Raw genomic sequence first — 21,833 nt, forward strand, 5'->3', positions numbered from 1 at the left:
GAGGTCCGGCCACAGTCCTTCCTGCTCCTTGGGCTGGGGCAACCTGCACCCTGATCACCCTCCCCCCCACCTCCTCGTTCCTTTGGACCTCCCATTGCCTCCTAGTTGGTCCCCTTGTGCCCCACTGCCTGGCCGCTCACCCCTTAGTGCTCAGAGGAGCCATTGTTCTAACACTCAGTTCCTCTGTTCAGATAGATGCCTGCAGAGGCCCCGCTGCTCTGGGACACGCAAGATCAAGCTTTATCCTGTCTTTCAAGGCCCCTCTGGTGTGACCTCAAATCTTTTTTATCGACCTGTCGATCACGGGGTCTCACACACACCCTGAGCTCCAGATGAGCAATCCTTGCTGCCCCCTGACAGACCCCCACAATTTCATCTCCCCACCTGTGTTCATAGTGACCTCCTCTCGAGGACGTCTGTCCTCTCTTCTGTGCTTTGCTCACCCCTCCTTCAGAGCACAATTCAAGTCCCGCTTCCCCAGGACGAAGGCCTGACAGCCTCTAGCCCACTGGGCTCCCCTGGGAAACATTCAGAGCCCCGACAGCCCAGGCATTCGGCGTTCATTCATTTATCCATCATTCATTCATTCAGCAGATATCTTTTGAGTGGAGGCAGAGCACCTACAGTGCTTCATGTCTTGGCCCCCTCCTACTCTCCCCCCTCCCCCCCCACCCCGTTCACTCATGCCTTTCTGACCTCATCACTCGCGGCTCTGCCCCTCACACACCTTTCCAGCCACTCGCTCCTTGCTCTTTCTGAAACAAGCATCTTCTGCCTTTAGCCTTTGTGGTTGTTCCCTCCACCTGGGATTCTCTTGCTCCAAATATCCCCAGATCTTGCCTCCTCACATTCTTAAGATCTCCACTCAATGTTACCTTACCTTCTCAGCAGAGCCTTCCCTAACCACCTACATATATAAGAATTGCCATACCTCCTTACTCCTACTGACAAGTCTTGTCCCTGCTTTACTTCCTTCTTGGTACTTACCACCAACTCACAGTTGTTGATTTCTTTTTTAAAAATATTTATTTATTTATTCATTTGGCTGTTTCAGGTCTTAGTTGAGGCACACGGGATCTTTAGTTGTGGCATGCAAACACCTTAGTTGCAGCATGCAGGATCTAGTTCCCCAACCAGGGATTGAAGCCAGACCCCCTGCACTGGGAGCATAGAGTCTTAGCCACTGGACCACCAGGGAAGTCCCTTTACTGACTTCTTGTTTGTCAGATCTTTCCCACTAAGTTATTAGCTCCGAGAGAGTGGAGTTTGTGTATTCCGTTCACCGGTGTATCCCCAGCACTGGAATAAAGGCCGATATTAGAAGGACAGAAATAATTATTAGTTGAATAAATGAATGAGTGAATTAATGAAACAGGCACTGTTTCTTAGGCTCTGAAAAATCAAAGATGACTAACATTTCATATCCTCCAGGGATGCACAGGCTACTCGGACTCATAAGCTATGCAGCCTCTAACCTGACATGTAAATCACAATTAGAATACCAAGTGAGAGTGCTAAGTGCATGGGAGTGTAGTTGGCCCAAAGGAACTTGAACATCGTGATAACTATCAGTGCTCGAAAGCGGCCTACACCAGCCCCATCTTGGCATCTCACACACATCTTTCAGTATTCTTCATACCCCCTCTGGAGAGGTGGGGAGGAATGCACAGAGAAGATGAGGCTCTGAGGCTGGGCAGGCAATCCAGGAAGAGAGAACAGCAGTTACTGGGGCACGGAACCACATGGGCTTCTGGAGGACTGACTCTAACTAAGCCTATGACCTGACGCATGGAGCTCAGGGAGTTGCAGCTGGTAGGGATGGCATTTGGTGTGGAGGGAGAGTCCCTATGCATTAGGCCATGAGCTGCCCATTTGCTCAGTGCCTACAGCAGGCACACACATGGAGAGTGTCTGAGGACAATATCCAACTCACAGCCAGGCAGCCAGGACACCCATATGTCAAGTGACTCACTGCCATTTTTTTTCAAGTGAGCTAGAACTCTACACTGCCCTTACGGCCTGGTTCTTAGAAGGCTGCTCCCTCATTTCACTTCTTATCTGCAATTCTGAGATGTTGCCTATATCACCTCTAGACCCCATTCTACAGGCTGTTGCAAACTACGCTGCACCCTATCCCACACATCACCCTCTTCTTGCCTCAATGTAAACCATGAGAAATAACCTATGGCATTGAGCAGATGGGTTCTCTCTCAAAAAAACCCCAATTATTGAAGATCTAAGTGCAAGGAGAAGTCATAAATAACCCAGTTTGCTGAAGTTGAGAGGAATTAACCACACAGCAATTAAGGAAAACTGGTCGCCTGTGGAGGAAACATCCAGCCTTCCAGTGCAGAAGTCCGTTGCCAAGTCCTGGCATCATAAATGCCGGGGACTGGGAATTTTAGGGAAGAAGCCATGGGCTTGTAAAGGCCTCCCTCACTCAGGGGATGTGATTCTCATATGGAGAATGTGGTAGAGGCCAAAGTTCTACCCACCAGATTTGTTTGTTCTTTGTAAGAACTTTCATAATGGAAGGGGTGTCTCGAGGTTGTGAGTTCTCTGTCACTGGAGGAATTCAAGCAGAGAGTGAATACATCCTGCCCTGGAAGGGTCAAGAAAGGCTTTGAAGTGCAGGTGGATGGGGCAGAGTGTTGGAGGAAGGCAGATGCTGGAGGAAGAAGCTGGTATCCTGAAGGCCAGGCCCCCTCATGGGGGCCTCTCACCTCTCACCAGAAGCCCCCAGCCCCAGCTGCCTCTGCCTCCTAACACTGATCCATTTCCCATTCCTTGCGGCCTCTAACGAAGTTTCTAGAATTTTAGCCCCAAATCCCAGGCTCTTGCCTCAGCACTTCGGCAGAGTAAAGGGAGGGGGCAACCGAAGAGTGTCCTCTATTTCCTTCCTTGCCTCTTTAACTGAAAAAAAAAAAAAATGGATTCAGAGAGTTCTAGTACCAAGATCCTAGGTTCTAGAGACCTGTTGCTAAAGCCCCTCCAAGGAAGAGTTTTCCAAAACCCTACAGGGAGAACCTCACTGTAGAAGAGGGGTAAAGTGTGGTGGGGTCTGTCCAGGGATACCCAGGAATCATTTTTCTTCCTTCCTTTACCCCACAGCACCCTTTGCTTGTAGGCCCAGAGCACTAGGCTGGGGAAGGGCATCTCCTAGACCTCCCAGTACCACACACCCAATCTACAGAAGGCAGAGATGGGATGGGGTAGGAAATCCCCCAGGGGGCCAGGTCTGATCCTGAAAGTGTTCTTGGGTTCTCCCCCACCCTCATACGGGAGCAGATGAAGAAGTCTGAAGAAAGGGCATGGTGGAGTGGGTGGATGTGAACAGGGCCTAGAAGAACCCAGAAAGGAGGTTAGAACTCAGGCCCTCCAGAGAGGGCCCTGGTGCGCTGACTCAGCGGCCTCCCCATTCAGAGTGTTCAGCCACTACTCCACCCGCCTCTCCCGCCCCCAGGGTGCCCTTTGAAGCCCGGAGGGGGCTTTGATCTGGGGTCTGCCCTACTCTCAGCTGGCCGGGCCAGATGCGCTGGGGGGGAGAGGCGCAAGGGCCGACCATCCCCCAGGCCTCACCCTCCCCCTGCACTCGGCCTGGGCAAGGAGACTGTTTCCGGCTGTTGCTGGAGGGCACCCACCCGAACCCGCCACCCCCACCCCACGCCTTGCAGCTGTTCCCCAGCTGCCCGGCCCCACCCCAAAGACAGCTGGGAGAGAGGCTGGGGGCGGAGAGCGGGGCGCAGCTGCTCAGCTCCGGGGCTGGGACCAGGGAGGGCAGCGACATGAAAGAGCCCGGGCCCGCGGGGGTGGCGGGCGGAGGAAACCCCCCGGCGGTCGCCTCCCTGCGGGCTCCGCACATCTGGCCCACAGGAGCCATCAGTGGGGTGGGGGAGAGGCGCTCCGCTCCTGACACCACGCCCTGCCCTGCCCGGAAAGGGGAGGAGCGATGGTCTCCCCGGGGAGGGCGGGAAGACACTGCCTGGGGGGCAGAGCCGGTATCTCGCAGACCGAGCGCTTCGCGGAGGGAGGCGCAGGGCGTGCCTGTGGGTGCGGGGGTGGGGTTATCTCGGGTGTACAGGGTGAGAAAGGGCCCCCACACCTCCACCCGCCGGCCCCTGTTCCTGGGGCAGCTCCAGCTCTCCCGGCCTCCTCTGCCCCTCCTCTGACACTTTTGGGAGGTGGGCGACAGCTGCTCCGACAAAGCCAGGGACAGCTGGGTAGCTGGGGACAGCTGGATGGGGTTAGCCTCTCCCGGCTTCCCTGGCTTTCCAGGCACCCCTGGCCATACTACACACAGTTAGCTGCTTGACTGTCTACAGCCTGTGTGCCTGGGTGTCTGTTTGCTGGGGTTGGCTTTCAGAGGTGGGGCCTGGTGGGTTCAAGACCCTCCCACTCCCACAAGAGTCTCCCCTCCATATCCCAGTCTCATTGATGTACATGGAGAAAGAACCTCTTCCATCCGCTAAACCAAAACTAGGCCAAGTGGGAAAGAAATCGGGCAGCTTTCCGTCTTGGCTCCCAACTCCTGGCACAGAAAATGTCCCAGGGTTCCTGACAACCGGAGAAAGTGACAGAAAGCGACAGTGAGACGGGAGCAGATGTAAGTAGAGTTAAATGTCTATCTGTCCAGCAGCACCTGCCCCCAGGCATCCTTCCACCCTGGGTTGGAGGAGCACTGTGCTCCAGCCATCTGCCTCCCCTCAATAGTCCAAAACAGGTGCAGAAGAGAAGGGGGAAGGCCAGCTGTTGTCATCCCAGGCTCCTGGCTCTGGCTCCTTGCCAAAGTGGGGAAGGGGGATTGGTGATCAAGGTCCACCCACTGCACACCGAGTCATTTTCTAACCCATAGGATAGGAGGATGGAGGAACTTAGCAAGACCAAGACTTTGGTCTGGCCAGCCCTACTGGCCGGGGGACAGGGACTGACGATGCCCTCCAACTTGCATCTTTTTCCTGAGAAGAGGGGTGACTAGCTGTTGGTGAAGTTTGGATCCCTGGCAAAGGACTTACCCATAGCTCCCTGTCTTGCTCTAGCCTTTCTGGGGTGGGAGGTGTTCAGGCCCTGATTCCACCCAGACAAGGGGAAAGAGAACTAGGCACCCAGGAAAGGTTGCCCCTTTCTACTTTACACATAAGCAGATCTATGCAAAGTGTTACGCAACAAACCAGGAATCTTTAAAAAGATCAGCCCTTAATATTGTAAAGCAATTATCCTTCAATTAAAAATAGATTAAAAAAATTAACCCCCACCCACTCTCACCTGGCTCCTTCCCCAAGAGGGCTTGGTGTGCCCTGCCCATCCTTCCACCCTACCCAAAGGTCCAACAAGCAGGTCCCTGGCCAGTCCCTCATGGCAGCACTTCTCAAACCCCAGGATGTGTCAGAATAACCAGGAAGTTAAAAATGCGACTCTTGGGAATCCCCTGATGGTCTGGTTAGGACTCCGCGGTTCCACTGCCAAGGGCAGAGTTCAATCCCTGGTGGGTTTGATTCCTGGTCAGGGAACTAAGATCAAGCATGCCTCAGCAAAAAAAAAAAAAAAAAACCAAAAGCAAGTTGCCCTCAGTGATTCCCACTGAGTCCATGTAAGGCCTCAGAAATCAGCTCTTTTTAACAAGCTCCTGACACACTGGACTTTGAGCAGCTCTACCAATGGGGATGAGGGTAGGATGTCTTTTTCACCTTGCCACCCAACCTCCATGCTTCCCAGCATTCAAGATTTTCCTGCCTTCTCTTCCTCCATGTTCACAGGCAGGGGCCAGAGCCCAAGCCACCAAAGGAAGAATGAAGCCAAAGGCCCCCCACCCTCATGGCATCAATGGGGACTGAGGCTCCATTAGACTAAATTCCAAGATAGAGACTGCTGTAGCTCTGTGCCCTTGGCCCTACAGTGCCTGGCGCTTAGCATATGCTTAATAAATATTTGTGGAGTGAAGGAGGCAAACTCTGCAAGACTCATAGAAAGGTATTTTTTCCTTTGTCTGTCCTTGCTAAGAGCATGTTGGCAGAAACTCAAAGAGATGCCAGGGCCCATGCAGCAGGGAGGCTGGGCCTAGGAGGCCCTCAGCAAATATTTGTCAAATGAACCCAAGGCCAAGAGTAGATATAGTTAGTGGCTGACGAACTGACATTCACAGGCCTGGAACAGACTAAACCCAGAAGAGAATCAAAGCCAGGACTTCCGTCCCTAGAGGGGGCCCCTCCCCACACCCATGCCTGAAGACCCCAGGCTTGGGGGAGTTGGGGGTAAGAGGCGAGGCAGGGAGTGGGACTGCGCCATTATGTTTATTAGAAGGTTGGATTTCGGTGTGTGCTCTAGACAGATTACAGAATAAATACCTGCGCCTTGAGAACAGGAAGTCCACGATTCATACAAAGTGCTCACTACAGGAAGTTGCTGTGTCAAAACCCAGGCAAGGACCCAACTCCGGGCAGCCCCTCCTCTCCCGCTGACCTCAACAAGGGCTGTGCTATGGTTTCTTATTTTATTATTTCTTTTATTTCTCTTTATTATTATTAATATTATTATTATTTGCTTTTGCTGTGGTCACTATCATTGGCAAAGTTCCTTTTCCCCTTTCCTGGACATGGGGTTCCTGTCTTTAAGTTTCCATTCTGAGGCTGAAGGTGCCGAAAGCTGCTTGAGAAGTGGCCTTTGAACTCCGTCTGGGAGGATGGTGAGAAGGAAGCAAGAAAAATCATTCTTGGTTTTAAAAAAAAAATATTAAAAAAAAAAAAAAAGCCTCACAATCTACAGGTCATTCCTTATTCAGTCAGTGATCAAACTGCCCAAAAGAAAACCAAGAGGAGAAGCAGGCCAGTGGGCACCTGGGCCCTCCTCCCAGGGCTGGGTGAGGAGAGTTGGAAACTGCCCCTCCCCTCAAGGCTGTAAGGGAAGCTGAGGCTCCTTCCAGCCACTGGGTGGGAAGGGGAAGGAGGAAAGGGGAAAAGGTGAGACAGAGAGAGAGAGAGAGAGAGAGCTCAGCGCCTTGAGGTAGACGCTTTCCCAACTCCGGGGCCACCTGCGGCCCTGGCCCAGGCCAGCTCCCACCGTCACCTCCTTGTCCAGGAGATTCATTTAAAAAAAAAAAAAATCAAAACAAGCCCTAAACAAAACAAAATCCAAAAGGAAAAGACTTGGGGGAGTGGAGGAGGGAGGGAGAGTGGGAGGCGGGGAGGACAGGAAGGTAGAAGGGCAGGTCTCTGGATGCATCATCCCCGAGCCACCAGGGGCTGAGGGGGAAGATTCCCCGGTGCTCACCGCCTGCGTGGCGTTAGCTCGTCACGTAGTGTTTGGTGGACGGCTGCCCATACACCCTGTAGAAATCTTGGTGGCCAGGCTGCTGGGAGGCATCGAGCCAGTCTCTGACTGCCAGGCCGGGAAGGGACTGGGGGACGGAGGGGGTGGGTGGGAGCGGGTGTGAGTACTCCTGTGAGGGCACTGTCCAGGGGAAGTGGCCGGAGCGGGGGTAGGGCTGGTGGCCGCCGTGGTTGGCCACGGAAGAACAGTAACAGTTGTCCACAGAACAGACGAGAATCTTGCGGCCGCCATACTGGGGGAGCATGGGCTGCTGGGCGGCGGAGCCGTTGGGGTACTGCGATGGGGGGAACACCGGACTCGAGTGCACTGGTTGGGCGCCGCCCGGCAGGGCCACCAAGTGCTGTGTGGAGCTGCAGGGCCCCAGGGGCTGCCCTGACTGGCCCTCGCTGCTGGCTGTGCCCGCTGCCCCATACTGGCCGCCCACGGGGCCCGACGATGTCTCTAGGAAACTGGCCTCAGGGAAGGCCGTCGAGTGCTTGCGCTTTTCCGCCCCAGAGCTGCTCACGCCACAAGGGTACAGGGGGACGCTCTGCAGGAAGGGCACCGGTGTGCTGAAGGGGCCTGTGGAGAATTTGTGCAAAAGTCGCTAAAGCCCCATCCCAGGCCACCCCAGCCTCCTCTCCCCCGGGAACTTTTCTGTCTGTGGGGCCAAGCACAGTACATCACACATCGTCTTGATGCTGGCTACTCTATTCCCATTTTACAGCTGAAGAAGCCAAGGCTCAGGGAAGTACTATGGCCTGCCCAAGGTCCCATAGCTGGAAGTGGCAGAGCCGGGATATGAGGCAAGGCTTATGACAGGCCAGGCTACCTCTCAAAGGGAAGGTTCCAGCATTTACCCTTGCTCAGATGGTTCCCTCAGCCTTCCCAGGTGGCTCAGTGGGTAAAGAATCCTTCTGCAATGCAGGAGACACAGGCTCGATCCCCAGGTTGGGAAGATCCCCTGGAGGACGGCATGGCAACCCACTCCAGTATCCATGCCTGGAGAATCTTATGGACAGAGGAGCCTGGCCAGCTACAGTCCATGGGGTCGCAAAGTGACAGACACAACTGAAGCGACTGAGCATGCATGCAAAAGTTTCTCTTCCTTTGATTGAGGATCTCACCCTCACCTTCTAGCATCTTCCGCAGCTGTTTCTCTTTCTTGGCCACCTCGTTCAGGAAGAGCTTGGAGTTCAGGTGGCCGATCTTAGGGGGAGAGAGGCTGCTGCCTGTGCAGGTCTGGGTCCTGGGGGCAGTGGACGGGGCGTCTGCTGTGAGGAGGTATCACGCATAAGCCCGCCCTACCTCCCCGCCGTGGGCCTGCCCCTTCCTGCCCTCCCTCACATGTGTTCCCCTGAGGGCCAGCGGCCATCTGCTCACCTGTCCATTAGGATTTTCACAGACTTGGTGTTCTAGGGGGAGAGAAAAGGGTGTCAGTGGGAAAGGCAGCGTGGGAGAGGGGAAGATGGAAGCTGCCCCATTGTCTCTCTCTCCCCGCACAGGGCTGACACTTCTGAGGCTGGCCAGGGTGTTGCAGGGGCAGAGGGTGGAGTGCCTCTGTTTTCAGAAGACTGAGCTCTTGCTGTGTGACAAACAACACTATGAGTGCCTTCCAGACATCTGGCATCGTATCTAAACAACTACCAAGAGGAAGATTCTGCAGACACTCACTATTTTATCCAGAATCTTTGGGGCAGGATGTGTTTCAGAATTTGGAATTTTTTGGGTTTTGGAAGGGACATGTGATGCCTATATCATAATATGTGATTATGGAGGACACCATAATCTAACACATCGATGTTTCTGCAGCAATGTTTCAACGTTTGTACCAAGTAAGATCAATAAATACCATAAATTGCCAACATTAGTTCAGGTCAAATTTTTGCCGTTAAATGAGTTGCCTGAACTTTTCTCTTTCGGTTTTCAGAGATTTTTAAAAATCTGAAATTATGGATAACAAATAATAGATCTGTATGGAAAAGACCCTGATGCTGGGAAAGACTGAAGGCAGGAGGAGACAGGGATAACAGAGGACAAGATGGTTGGATGGCATCACCGATTCAACAGACATGAGTTTGAGCAAGCTCTGAGAGATGGTGAAGGACAGGGAAGCCTGGCCTCTGCAGTCCATTGGGTCGCAAAGAGTCGGACATGGAGTGACTGAACAAAAACAACATTATCAACCCTATTTTATAAGTGAGGGGGCTGAGGCCTAGGGAATGTATATGCCTTGCCAAGGTCACAAAGCTAGAAAGAACGGGGGTGGTGGGGAGGTTCTGAATCCATGCAGGCTGGCTGCAAACCCATGTGATGGGGGAGCCAGCTGGGGAGCAAAGCACACGGACTCCAAATTAGAAATGTCCCCCTAGGTCCCGCCAGCCAGCCCTGGGCCCAGCCCACCTTCATGAAGCTGACGTCCTCTGTCTTGTCGAAGAGCAGCTGTAGGGAGCCCAGGAGCTTCTTGGCCTCCTGCATGCGCTCCCCGAGATGCAGCGCCTGCGCTGCGTTCTCGCTGCAGAATTTGGCCTGGGCCTTGTCCAGGACCTCCACTGTCTGCCGCAGGTCCTCGTCCAGCAGCTGGTGCAGCTTCTCGTACTGCAGTCGCACCTCCTCCTTCAGCTGGCTCACCTTCTCCTGCAAGGGTCGGGGGACCGGTGAGTATGGGGGTGCCTCTGGCTGCCACTCCTGCCTGACTCCCATCCTGGATAGGGGAGTCTGGGACCTCAAACCCCCAGGCTGCCTAGGGCTTCCCACCAGCAAGATCAGACCTGGAATCCTGAACTGGTAGCATAGCAACCCTGGCACTAGTCAGGGGCTCATCCACTGACAGGTCATTGAATGACTGAGCAAGGGATTCTGGCATATAGAGCTGACCATGCAACAGGTCCAAGCCCAAGCAAGGAACTAGGCCCAGGCCTTGTACCTAAGCCATCCCCACCCTATACCATGGGCATGGGCTTGGCTACCTCCACCAGGCGCTTGTCTGACTCAAGTTTGTACAGCTGGTCCTCAATATCCTGCTCTCGCTCCTCCAGTCGGTCCTGCTGCTTCATCAGCATCTTCTGCAGAGACAGTAGGGGGAAGGGCATCAGAGGGGGCTAAGATGGGTGAACACCATCCTTCCCTGTACAGAACAAACTCATCCTATAGATCCTTTGACCCAGATGATCTAAAATTTCTGCCACCCAATCCCTTCTGGCCTTCATGCAATCCCAGGGCCCTGGTGACAACTGCCTGGTCAGCCTGTCCCCAGGAACAGAGAGCCGGGAATAGCTTCCCACACATAATAGCTAAACCATGAGCTTTCTGAGGGCAGGGTCAGGCCAGCCTCGGTTCTAAGCACTTTTCCTGTATAGAATTATCTAATCATTCCAGTAATGCTATGAGATAAGTACTATTATTATCCACATTTCAGAGAAGAGGAAACCAGAAAGGTTAAGTAGTTCCTCCAAAGTCACACAGCTAGTAAGTGTCAGAGATGGAATACAAACCTAAATGATCAGGCAGTAGGGTGTGTTCTTATCCAAGTCATGGGGCCTCTCTCTGGGGAGTACCATCTTAGAAATGGTTCAGAGCTTCACACAGCCTTCCTGGGTCTCACAAGTCCTCTGGCCCAGCCCAGAGATCTTATCTTAGGTTTGCCTTACACCTGTGGGACATCAAGCCAGCCAGCTGACCCCTTGCTTGCTCCTGACACTGAGAGCTGGGCCTCTGAAGTCCTTGCTAGTTGGACCTGGAGGGAGAAGAGTCTCTGGTTCTCCGAAGACCTGAGGCCAGTTTGCTGGAAGGTTCTGGACCATGCTGTTCTTCTCAGCCCTTAATCTTCTGACTCTACAACCCCTTTCCTCTCAGCGCTGCTCATCCTGGCTGTTCCAATCACCTTGTTGTCCTCCCTTACCAGACACACCTCTTGAAACAGGGTCTCTTTCCTGCCCAAGAGCCCTCAATGACCCCTCCTTCCAAACACTGTAGGCTGTCTTACGACCTGCTTCTCCCAGTCAGGTGGGCTGGTATCTTGTCCCTGATACTGCACATTCGAGCTCCCTGCAGCCTGCTGATGACTTTCTGTAGCCCACAGTGCATTCTCCCATCCCCCATCTATCCTTCAAGGCCCAACTTAAGGCTCTGCTCCTCTCCATGGCCCCTGCTCAGAGGCTCTGAAGGTCCCTCCCTGTCCTGGCTGTATGGTGGGGCTGTCACATTGCTCTCCTTCTATAGCTGTGGTGTCTAATATGGTAGCCACTAGTCACAATATGGCTATTTCACTTTAAGTTAATTAAAAATCAAATACACTAAGCACCAGTTTTTCAGGTGTACCACCCTCAGTTCAAGTGCTCAACAGCTCCATGTAGCTAGTGGCTACTATACTGGATACTACAGACACAAATCGTGGCCATGTCACAGAAAGAGCTATAGGACAACAGTATTCTATAGTCTGTCTGACAAACTGCACTCTGATTTCCAAACAAAACTTAAGGCTTCTTGAAAACAGGGCTTTGCTGCTGTATTTTTCTACTTCCCTTCCCAGTTGAGACCCAAGGACCCCAGCACCCTACAGATGCATAACGTTGTTTGCTGAATAAACCCATGAATTTTACGCATAAAACAAGATCTGCAAAACAGATTGCACAGACCTCAGCTCACAGTAAGTGTCCACTCCACAAGAAGTGGTTCTTTTTCTTCCTCTGTGTACACCTCAAAGTGACCCTCAAGTTTGACCCCGTGACCCTCACTCCCATTCACATTCAGGTGGCTTCCTCAAGACAAGCTGCCAGCAATCCCTCCCTTAAACCCCCAATCCCTTTTACATATGGGGAAACCAAGGCCAGCAAGAGAGTTCAGCGACCCTGTTTTGTGTTGGTGGTGACCCTGGAAACAGAAAACCAAATCTCTGGGGCCAGGAGGAGGCATTCAGATTCTGAGCTGGGAAAGTCTGGGACACAATGCAAACCCCCCCCCAACAACTTGACCTTTCAGTGACCCAGGACAGCACCTCATGACACAACCCATGGACACAGCCCTGCACTCCAGCACCTCATCCTTCTAGCAGGCCCCTCACCCCAGCCCCACTCACACAGGGATCTGCTGCCAGCCTGGGAGTCAGAGCCTGTCTAGAAACACAGCTGGCTGGGAGCAGGAATGGAGGTAGTCACACGTCCTTCCTCCCTGTCTGTGAAACTGCCCCCAGTCACGTGAAGAGGGCAGGCAGCCCCCCACAGTATGGCCCAACTACATGTATACAAACAACTGCACAGGCACACACAAGCACACACCGCCAACTGGGCCCTGAGACCACCTCGGGCACACTGTCTTACACACACACCCCTGCAGAGTGAAGGCAAGGCCTCCTGAAGGCCCCAGACAACTGAGGGAGGCCTGCGTGAAGGTGAGGTGGCCAGAATACCAAAGGACTTTAGACCTTTGTACCTCCCTATAACAAATTTCTGCCTGGTGGCTGCCTCGTCCCCACACTTGGGAGGATAGTCCCCCAACCCAGATGCATCTGAGGCTCCAGGCCTTCCCAGTGCCCAGGACATCTGAGAGCCCAAGCTTTACCCACCCCCCCACATCTGTGCACTGCAGTCTCCCTGCCCATGTACTTCACATGACCAAACCCATCCATATCAGAGTAGGGCTGTACCTGCGGCTGAGTCCCAGATGAGGGGCAAGAGAGAGGCAGCCCCAGATGGGATCCCAGCCCCCTTTCCCTCAGAGCCCTGGAGTGGGCCTGTTCACTCCCACCCTCCAGACCAGTGGGAGGCCTCCACCCCACCCCTCTGAAACCCCCTCAGGGTACAGACCAGGGAGGCACTTTAGGTCTTGTCCCGGGGGTGGGACTCGGCCCCTTCCTTCTTCTGGGCTTTTCCCAGATCCTCTCCTGGCAGCACTGACATCCTAGGACCCTGAGGTGTCCTCCCTTGACTTGCAGATCCAAGTCCTAATTCCTGCCTGCCCCGAGCCCTCTGGGACAGAGCCCAGCCCAGCCAAGTGGGCACATTCCCTAGCAGGTGGCTGGGTTTCATCAGCCCAATCCCAGCTCAGAGGCCATCAGCCTTCTGTCTCCACTACAGGGGGAAGGGAGAGGCCGGGAATAGGAAGGAAACTGTCAGGGGGTAGTAGCCACCCTTGGCCTGGGAAGGGGGCCCACCCTGTCCAGCTCACCCTTGCAGGAATCACTCTCCCTCAGGGCTAGATGATCTTACTCCTGCCACAGTCAACACCTGGGGGAACAGGAGGCTGGGGCGAATACTGCTGTCTCAGACACTGGAAAATCGGGGGTTGGAGTGGTAGTGAGGAGAAGGGAAATCTGCCTGCTGCCCCTTGATCCCACCAAATGACTGAATCAGGTTGCTGAGAAGCCAGAAGATGGGGAGCAGAAGAAGCAAGGACCCCTTCCCCTACCAGCAGCCTCCTTTCCATCTCAACCTCCCAGAAATTACTGAGAGTTGAGGCTCCATTACCTACCTGGGAAAAACCCACAGGTGAGAGATTTCTCAGCTTGACTGCCTCTCAGTGCAGGAGGCAGTGAAACATACACTCTACAAACTGCTCCCAGCCCGCAGTGGGTCACCTGGACCGCAGCACACCTCAGTGTGCAGGAGCAGAATGGAGAGAACCATGGTCTAGACTAGCAGCACTCAAGGGACCAGACCTCCCGCAGAAGGGGCGCTGTGAGGCCCAGCCCTACTCCATACCTGCTGGCCCAGGTGGGTCCTGCTCACTCCCACCTCTATTCCTTCCCTGAGGACTTAAGACCTTCCACAGTCTGCTCCTGGGCCCGTGAGGGCAAAAGCATCAGGAAGACTTGGGGGCTCACTATTCCCACCCTTCCGAGACCCTCATACCTGTCGCCTAATGTTCCAGACTCTGCCTTGAGCTGCTCTGATGCCCAACACCAGCTTGGAGAGGGATCCATCATGAGCCCCTCACATTCCTGCCCCAGGAAAGCTTCCCAGCCTTCTGGAGACTGACTGGCCAGGCCCAGCTGGCATTTCTGGTGCCAGACTGGACTGGGCAGACAGGTAAGGCCATAGAGACTCTAGGCTGTATAAAAGTTAATAAATGATAGTAATAAAATCCTCAAGTCAACCTTGAAGAGAAGCAAAGTCAGGAGGGAACAGGGCCCCAGGAGCCAGGCCAGAGGCAGGCTCCAGGTTTTTTAGAGGGGCCCAGGGCTGGAAGAGAGAAAAGGGTGCTGGGCGGCCAGAGCACCTCTTCCTGCTCAGATGACCCCCTGCCAGCTCCCGCTCTGGAGGCAGCCCCTGTGCAGAGCGACCCCCTCCTCAACTGCCAAAGCCGCCCCCCACAACTCTCCTGCATCAGCTCTAGTCCCAGGAGTGTATTAGTTAGCCTCCCCTCTCCTTGGACCACAGCACTCCCTCCTGGCCTCAGAGCAGCTTCTGCCTGCCCTGGTCACCCCTTTCCGGGTCTCAGTCCCTGTCTGGGGCTACCGTGTGGACCCCTAGGCTGCAGACAACCACAGACCCACAGTGAAGAGGCTACAGGGCAGAAGCTAGGGCAAGGAGAAAGGCGGTACCTCGGAGGCAAGCCCCAGCAGACCAAGAGAGGGTTTCCCAGCTGCAGAGTGGAATTAGCTTTTGCCATGAAGAGAGCAGCACTCTGGGGCAGCAGAAGAACAAAGAGGCGAGAGAGAAAGCCCCCCTTTGTCTGGGTTTGAATGCCAGGCCAGCCGGGAAGGAAGGCTTTCCCAGAGCCAGGGATATGGCCAGCCAGGCCTGCCTGCTCAGGCCAGGGCTGGGGCCCCAGCCAGGCTCCCCTTCTTCCTACAACCACCCTGACTGCCCTCAACACAGCATGGCAGTATCCATCTGGGCTTCCACCTCCAATACCCACCTTGGGCAACAACCTCATCCAAAGGTGCGTCCCCTCCCCTCCCCACCCCAACATCCCCACCAGGTGAGAAAGTTACACAAGACTCACACCTACCAACCAACCACCATCAGGCAGGCAGTCACACACACACTAGTGCCATCACCGATAGACATGTGTGCACACTCAGCTTCCACTCACAGGTATACAGCGAGCAGGGCACCCCCCACCCCTGCCAACACACACATGGATCTTCCTGGCCCCACAGTCAGACACAAGACAACTCTGTAATTAAGTCAGTCATTCACACTGTACCTTCTTGGAGATATACCTGTGAGATACAAAACAGTGGTTCTGCATGAGATGCACACGCAGACACACCAGTTACACACGCACATCTGTGCAGACGGATGCACAGGCACTCAGAGCTGGGGGAGGCAGAGTAATCAACAGGGCGTGCATGACAGGTGCCCAGCTGTATCAGCAGGATCCTGGGGTGGAGGTGGGGAGCTGGGCCTCCACCTCAGGTTCCTTCCTCTCTGCCTGGGGCCCAGGGAGGAAGGCCAAGCCCTGGCCCCCCTTCCCAATCCTTCAGGATGGTAAAGGAGCAGTTACCTGACCCTCACACCTCACACACCCCCACACACACAGCCTCCCTATCCTAGCTCCCACCTCACCTAAGACCTCAGGGTTATGGTCGGTGGAGGGCGGCAGGGAGCAGTGGGGTGGATACTGCGTGAGGCAGGCTGCAGCCACAGCTGGGCTCTAGCTGGGCCAGGGCAGCCCTCTCTTCCAGAGCCCGCCTGGTGACAGACACATGGGGCAGAGACCTAGGATCCCCTCCAGGGTCCCAGGGCAACCCCTCTGGCCAGCGGCAATGGGAGCAGGGTAACCTCCACCCCCAGCAGCTGCGAACCCCAAACTGACCCAAGAAGTGGGATCCTGTCCCCAGAGAAAAACCTCTTCTCAACTCTAAACCTTTGAGAACTCAAGGTACAGAGTCCTGGGAACATTTCCAACCTCAGTCTGGGGTACTAGGAATGACACAGAGGCACAGTTATGACCTGAACACATACACACACACACACCCTGCGTAACCATTTACACACATCTAGGCCTTATCTTGGGTCTTCTTTCTATATTGAGGAAGGTTCTAAGATAGAGGTGCTCTCAGCTCAAACCAGTCCCAAGTTGCTCACATGAATCCCTAAACCTGGGGGCTGAAGAGGGTTTGACCACCTGGATGTCCCCATCTTAGGTCCTCAGCCTTCCATAGCTCCAAAGGAGAACACACTAGGGTCTAAAGGTGTCTCGGGAGTATGGTCTCTAGGGTCTATCCAGTGGGCATCCAGGCTTCAGGGCAACATGGCCTGCACACTGGCTTCCCAAGGGCAGAGTGGGGCAAGGACTTCAAAGGCCTGCCTTTGAGACCCCCTGCTAGGTGGAAGCCCTGCTTGGCTCCCTGCTGGGTCCCAGCTCTGAGTCACTGCACAGGGGGGTCCTTTGACTATGGGGCAGAGGACCACCAGGGGAGACTGATCAGGGTTTCCTGTTTCTAGCCAATAGGGCATTTCAGCAGCCCCTACCCCTTCTCTGGGATGACAGAAGAGGAAGCACAAGAAGCAGAGCTGTCTGTATCTTAAGGTGTGATCCAGGTTTCCAAGCGTCTGCTCCTGTATCTGGGAGAATTCTGTTGCCTTCATCCATGGCACCAGCAGGGGCCCTTTAAGACAGACTCCCTCCCACAAGGGAAAAGAGGCCCAGGAAAAGGCCCCTCCCCCTGTCTGGCCTAGTGAGGATGCAGCGCAATGGGTTCTTCCATTCAGATTCTCTGCGGCTCACCCCCTCCCATGAGTGTGAGGCCCTCCTGCTCAGTAAGTCCAACTCACACCGAGTGGCGTGGTGCTGAGGCCACTGAAGGGTTTCCAACTCCAGTGCCCTGACACCAGAGAGAATCTGGAGGGCCTGGGGTAGGGGAGACTGGGAAGGGATGAGACTCAGGCTGTGGGGCACAGATGCTGAGCACACAGAACTGCACATCTGGCTGTGATGCAACCCACTACTTCTGCGCCTGCCCACAGCAGGAACAGGAACGAACACACACACACAGACGCACATGGACATGGAGCTGCTAACAAAGTTCAGGGCCTGCTTCCATCCAGGTCCTTCCATGCGTTCAAGGACCTGCTGGTGGGAACTCCAGGGTACACTGTGTACGTGTGCCAGGTACCTTTGAGGGCAAAGCAGACAGTCTCAAAGACACTCGAGAACATGGACCAACGTCTACAGACGCCCTCCTACTACCAATCAGGTATAAATGTGTTTTCTCCGCCACAGAAATGAAAGACACCTGAGCACTCTGACATAACTAAGGGCAAAGCTGTGGGTGCACACACACTCACTCTACACACTTACTCATCACCCTGGTTGTTGTCCCTTTCTCTGTGCCTTTCAGCCACATCTCCACCTTTCCCCTCCTTTCATTTTCCACTGTCAAACCCAGGACAGAGAACTCAGCAGCTTTTCTTTCTCTGCACTTTTCCCAGCCTCCTTCCCAGCCCTTCTGTCTTTATTAACAGCTTATCAATACTAGGGACAGTCTGGGCTCTGCCTGCCCTGGGTTGGGGGGTGGAGGACACTAGGGGCTCATTTGCTCCCCTAGGCCTCTGCCTTTTCCAGTCCTGGTGTGTGTGAGGGGGTGGCTCTTCTCTCCATCCTCCCCCACCACCACACACACGCACACTCCTTTAAGAAACGAGAGGCCCTGCCCTGGCACAAAACCCCAGAGCTAGCCCATCCAATTGGAAACTAATTATACAGCAAATTTTATTTGTTATCCCTGCCCTCAGCCTGTGGCAGCCCTCCTGCCTTTTGTTAGTTGTATGTGTATGTTTTTTAATTGCTAAACAGTGACTCATTCTGACTGGTCCTCCTCACAGGAAACAGCCCCCCATCTCCAACTGTGCCCTGATCAGAGCTTCCTCATACCCAAGCTCCCACTGGCCTCGACTAGCCTCCAGGGGTCCCCACCCAGCAACACTCCCAGTTTCACCCCCATGATATCACTCACACCCAGGCCCCAAGCTGGGGCTTCTGAGATGGCTCAGACAGTCTCAGGCCAACCCCTTCCTTCTGGTATGACTCAACCCTGAAAGCCAGGGGACCAGGGAGGAACCTAGGAGGAGCCCCCCTCCACTGAAGGGGACGGAAGTATTGCTTCAGTCCAGCTCCACAGCCAGGCCAGGCCCAGAGGCCTGAGGGGGAAGGCGGTTTTGACATTGGCCGCTGCTGCAGGGTGTATACAATGGGAGGGGATGTGGTTCCATAATCACCCAGCCAGCAGCCCAGGGGAGCCAGCTGCCTGAAACCAGATTGCAAGGCGGCTCAACCTTAAACCCACAGGATTCTTTTTCCGTCTTCCACTTCCCCTCCCCAAATGTGGGAGGGCTGTGATAGAGGGCTGGGCTGGGAGAAAAGGGCTCAGGGTGATGAAGACATACTTTAAGGTGTGTTCATGCGGACGCGTGCAACACACACAGGCACACTGTGGGAAGCGATTCTCATATATGGAGAAGGGGTTACGGGGAATAATCCCAATAGCTGAGATGCTGTCCTGGTGATGCCGTTGGCTGCCCAGGCCTTGGCCAGATAGATACCAGGGGCTCTGCTCTCCCTCCGGAAGCTCCCCCTCCACCCCCCCAATGTGTTTCCAATAGGGCTTGAAACTAACATGGCTGCTTTTGTTTACTTCCTCATTGGTATGCCAGCATCATGGATCATGTCAGCCACAGCAGCGGCACCAGGACACTCATTACATAAACAGCAGCTGGAGAAGCAGGACCTGGGTCACTGCCTTTAGTGACTTCCCCTAGGGAAGCAACTGCCGGGCCCGGGAGCTGCGCGCAAAACAGAAAAGCAACAGCCAAACTCTACCCCTGACAGCCCCACACCTCATTTCTATAAGTGACTCACAAGATGGACCCTATGAGCACAGGTGCAGGAATATATCAAGTAGCGATTGGGGACCCTTCTTCCCAGGACCTTGCCTCCAAACTTACAGAGTAGGAGTTTGAAAGGGGCCTCTGGCCTGATGTCACAAAAGTCAGCCTGTCCGGAAGGGTGGTCCCAGGCTGCAGGGAAGGAGGGGAGTGTGTGAGTGTGTAAGTGTGTGTGTGTGTGTGTGTATAGGGTACTTGCCCGGATCTCATTCCTCCGGATCTCCACGTCGCACACCGAGTGTCCCTGATGCGCACCGCTGTAGTAGCAGCAGTACTGGCACACGGCCACCTGCTCGGCTTCGCAGTGGTAAAGGCGGTAGGCGTTGTGCTGCGGGCAGCTCCAGGCCCGCACGTCGTCCGCCTCCACCAGGAGGTGCCCGCGGGCGGTGGAGGGCTGCTGCAGGTGCGTCTGCACGTGGGACTGGCAGCAGGGCGCCTCGCAGCGCAGGCAGACCTTCTGCGCGGGCAGCGGGGGGCCGCGGCGGCAGAACACGCAGTGCAGCGCCGCCGGCGGCTTCTCCACGTGCAGGGCGTTGAACTTCTCCACGATGTTGGTGAGCTTCAGGTTCTTCTCCAGGCCCGGCTTCTGGTTGTAGGCCTGGTTGCACTCCGGGCAGCGCACCAGGCCGCTGTCCTTGGCCCACGCCTCGCCGATGCAGCCCCGACAGAAGTTGTGTTTGCACGGCAGCTGCACCGGCTCCACGAAGACGTGCAGGCAGATCGGGCAGATGAGCTCCTCCTCAAAGCAGTTCTTCCAATTCTCCGCCATGGCGGCGGCGGGCAGGGGCCCGGGCAGGTCTCCCCAACTCCCCGACCTGGGGGGGTCCGTCCGGTGCCTCCGGAGGGCCACCGAGCTCCGAGCGGTCCCGACAGTCGCTCAGTTCACCAGCGCCTTCCGCGCGCCCGCCCCCCAGAGAAGTGAGCCTCGGTCCTCACGCAGCGCGCGCAGCCGGCTGCGTCTCCTCCTCCTCCTCCCGAGCGCCTAGCGGGAGGCGGCGGACTGCGCCAGGGCCGCGGCCGGGGCACCAGCCCTGGAGGGGAGCGCCGGGGTCCAAATTCCATATAAGAGGCCGCCTCCCGATCGGCGCGGCTAGGGCAGCGGCGGCCGGCGGCCCGCACTCCGGCCCGCGGCTGACATTGGGGCGCACCCTAAGGCGGACAGAGCCCGGGAGCCGCACACTTCCTCCAGAGACGGCGGCGGCAATGGTGGCTTTCTCCCGGCTCGCCGGCGCCGCGCCTCCCTCGCCTCGTCCGGGGTCTGAGAGGCCGGGGAAGCGAGTACGGCCCGGCCAAGGACTGCTAGATCCGGACCGGGCGGGCGAGGCGAGCCGGTCCCCGGGCCGCGGCGCGGGCGCCCACCGGCTGGCCCGCGGTCTGCGGGTGCGGGCTGCGGGGCGCAGGCGGGCCGACTCCGGGGCGCTGCGTGAGCGCAGGGGCAGTCATTCAGATGAAATTCCAGTCCTCGGCCAGAGACAGCAGCCCGCCTCTGCCTTCCTCCTCCCTTCACAAATAGAAACGGAAGGGGGAGGGAGAGAAGTGGAAAAAAAAAAAAAAGCCAACCAGAAAGGGAGGGAGGAGAAGCCCCAGCGGAGCTCCGGCCTGACCCCCTCGTCTCTACTTCTGCGCTCCCCCGAGGCCTGGCGCCTGGCGCCCCCGCCGCGGAGAGACCCCGCTCTCCGTCTCCTCACTGGGCGGGCGCCCCGGCTCTGCCGAGGAAAACAAGGATTGATCAAACTAGAAAGGAATTTTTCTCAACTGCTAATGAACAGGAGGCTCGGCTCCCGGCCTTCCCCTCCCCCTCGCCCCGGCCTGGCCCTCCCCCTTCGCCACCCCGGCCCCCCTCCCCCCCACTTTCTTTTCTTCTCGGCCTCTGCTCCGGTCTTCTGGGCTGCGGTCGGAGCCAGCCCGCGGCGGCGGAGCCGGGCCGAGCCAGCCGGGCCGGGCTGCCTCCCTCAGCGTCCAGCCATCTTGAGCTCCCGGCAGCCGCCGCAGTGGCGGCCGGGGGTCCGAGCGCGCTCGCTGGAGGGTCTGCAGCGTTCTTTCTATCGCTCGCTCTTTTTTTTTGGTGGGATTTTTAAGGGGAGGGCTGGCGGCCTCCCTCAAATTAGAAGACAGGGTAGAAAATGCCAAGTCCCGATTTCTCTCCACCTCTGCTCCACCCACCCTGGTTCTTTCCAAAAAATAAAAAAAGATTAGAATTGGAAGAAGTCAGTAGAAAGGCGAGAGCCCGCGGCCCCCAGCTGCTGCCCAGGCGACGCGTCCGGGGCGGGCCCGAGCCAGTCGCTCCGTCGGTGGGTCCGTTTGTCCGCCCGCTGCTTCTCAACTGGGGGGAGGGCACTCCGGGCAGGGTCTCCGCAGCGGCTGTCGCCTCAGAGCTTTATCCTCCGATCAAAAAAAAAAAAGGGGAAGAAAAAAAAGCCCCAACAATCTCATCACAGCCACCTTCAGCCATCTTGCGCGTATTATTATTTCAGGAATAATCTGTTTAATAAAAATAGCTGCGTCTCTAACCCCCTGCCCCTCATCCTGGGCTCCCCGCCCCCTTTTAATAATAATCTCGATAATAAAAATGATCTGCTGGCTGGGCAGCACACGGCTGCCTTTTCCTGCCTCAGCTCGCTCGAGCTTCGGCTCTCCTTCCCATAGGAAGAGGACGGGAGGAGGGTGCTCGCCCAGGGAGTGGGGGGTTTCGTCCCAGAT

The 21,833-nt window shown here is 55.8% G+C and overlaps 1 protein-coding gene across 3 annotated transcripts; it reads right to left on the bottom strand.

Annotated features, from left to right (window-relative positions):
- Positions 1 to 6,268: 6,268 nt before the first annotated feature.
- On the bottom strand, positions 6,269 to 20,640 carry TRIM8 (tripartite motif containing 8). 3 transcript variants are annotated; one of them, XM_081544944.1, is made up of 7 exons: positions 19,333 to 20,640; positions 10,272 to 10,367; positions 9,706 to 9,939; positions 8,686 to 8,717; positions 8,436 to 8,551; positions 7,264 to 7,884; positions 6,479 to 6,668 (listed from the first exon to the last, which is right to left on the bottom strand). In XM_081544944.1, exons 1-6 carry the CDS (start codon positions 19,900 to 19,902, stop codon positions 7,277 to 7,279), a joined length of 1,656 nt encoding a protein of 551 aa, XP_081401070.1. In that variant the 5' UTR covers positions 19,903 to 20,640; the 3' UTR covers positions 6,479 to 6,668; positions 7,264 to 7,276. The 3 variants fall into 3 exon arrangements, with proteins under 3 accessions (XP_081401060.1, XP_081401079.1, XP_081401070.1); XM_081544934.1 differs by having other exon boundaries at positions 6,269 to 7,884; XM_081544953.1 differs by lacking the exon at positions 10,272 to 10,367 and having other exon boundaries at positions 6,269 to 7,884.
- Positions 20,641 to 21,833: the final 1,193 nt, after the last annotated feature.

This window comes from Giraffa tippelskirchi, chromosome 2 (assembly GCF_054371585.1).
Source record: "Giraffa tippelskirchi isolate mGirTip1 chromosome 2, T2T-mGirTip1v1.2.pri, whole genome shotgun sequence".
In the NCBI taxonomy this organism is placed as follows: Eukaryota; Metazoa; Chordata; class Mammalia; order Artiodactyla; family Giraffidae; genus Giraffa; species Giraffa tippelskirchi.

Bases quoted from the DNA above. Each gene is read 5' to 3' on its own strand.
- TRIM8 (XM_081544934.1), bottom strand. From the start codon at position 19,902: ATGGCGGAGAATTGGAAGAACTGCTTTGAGGAGGAGCTCATCTGCCCG. The intron at 10,368-19,332 runs GCAAGTACCCTA...CTGTCTCTGCAG, and splicing joins TCCGGAGGAATGAGATCCGG to AAGATGCTGATGAAGCAGCA. The intron at 8,718-9,705 runs GTGGGCTGGGCC...CTCTCCCCCTAG, and splicing joins AGGACGTCAGCTTCATGAAG to AACACCAAGTCTGTGAAAAT.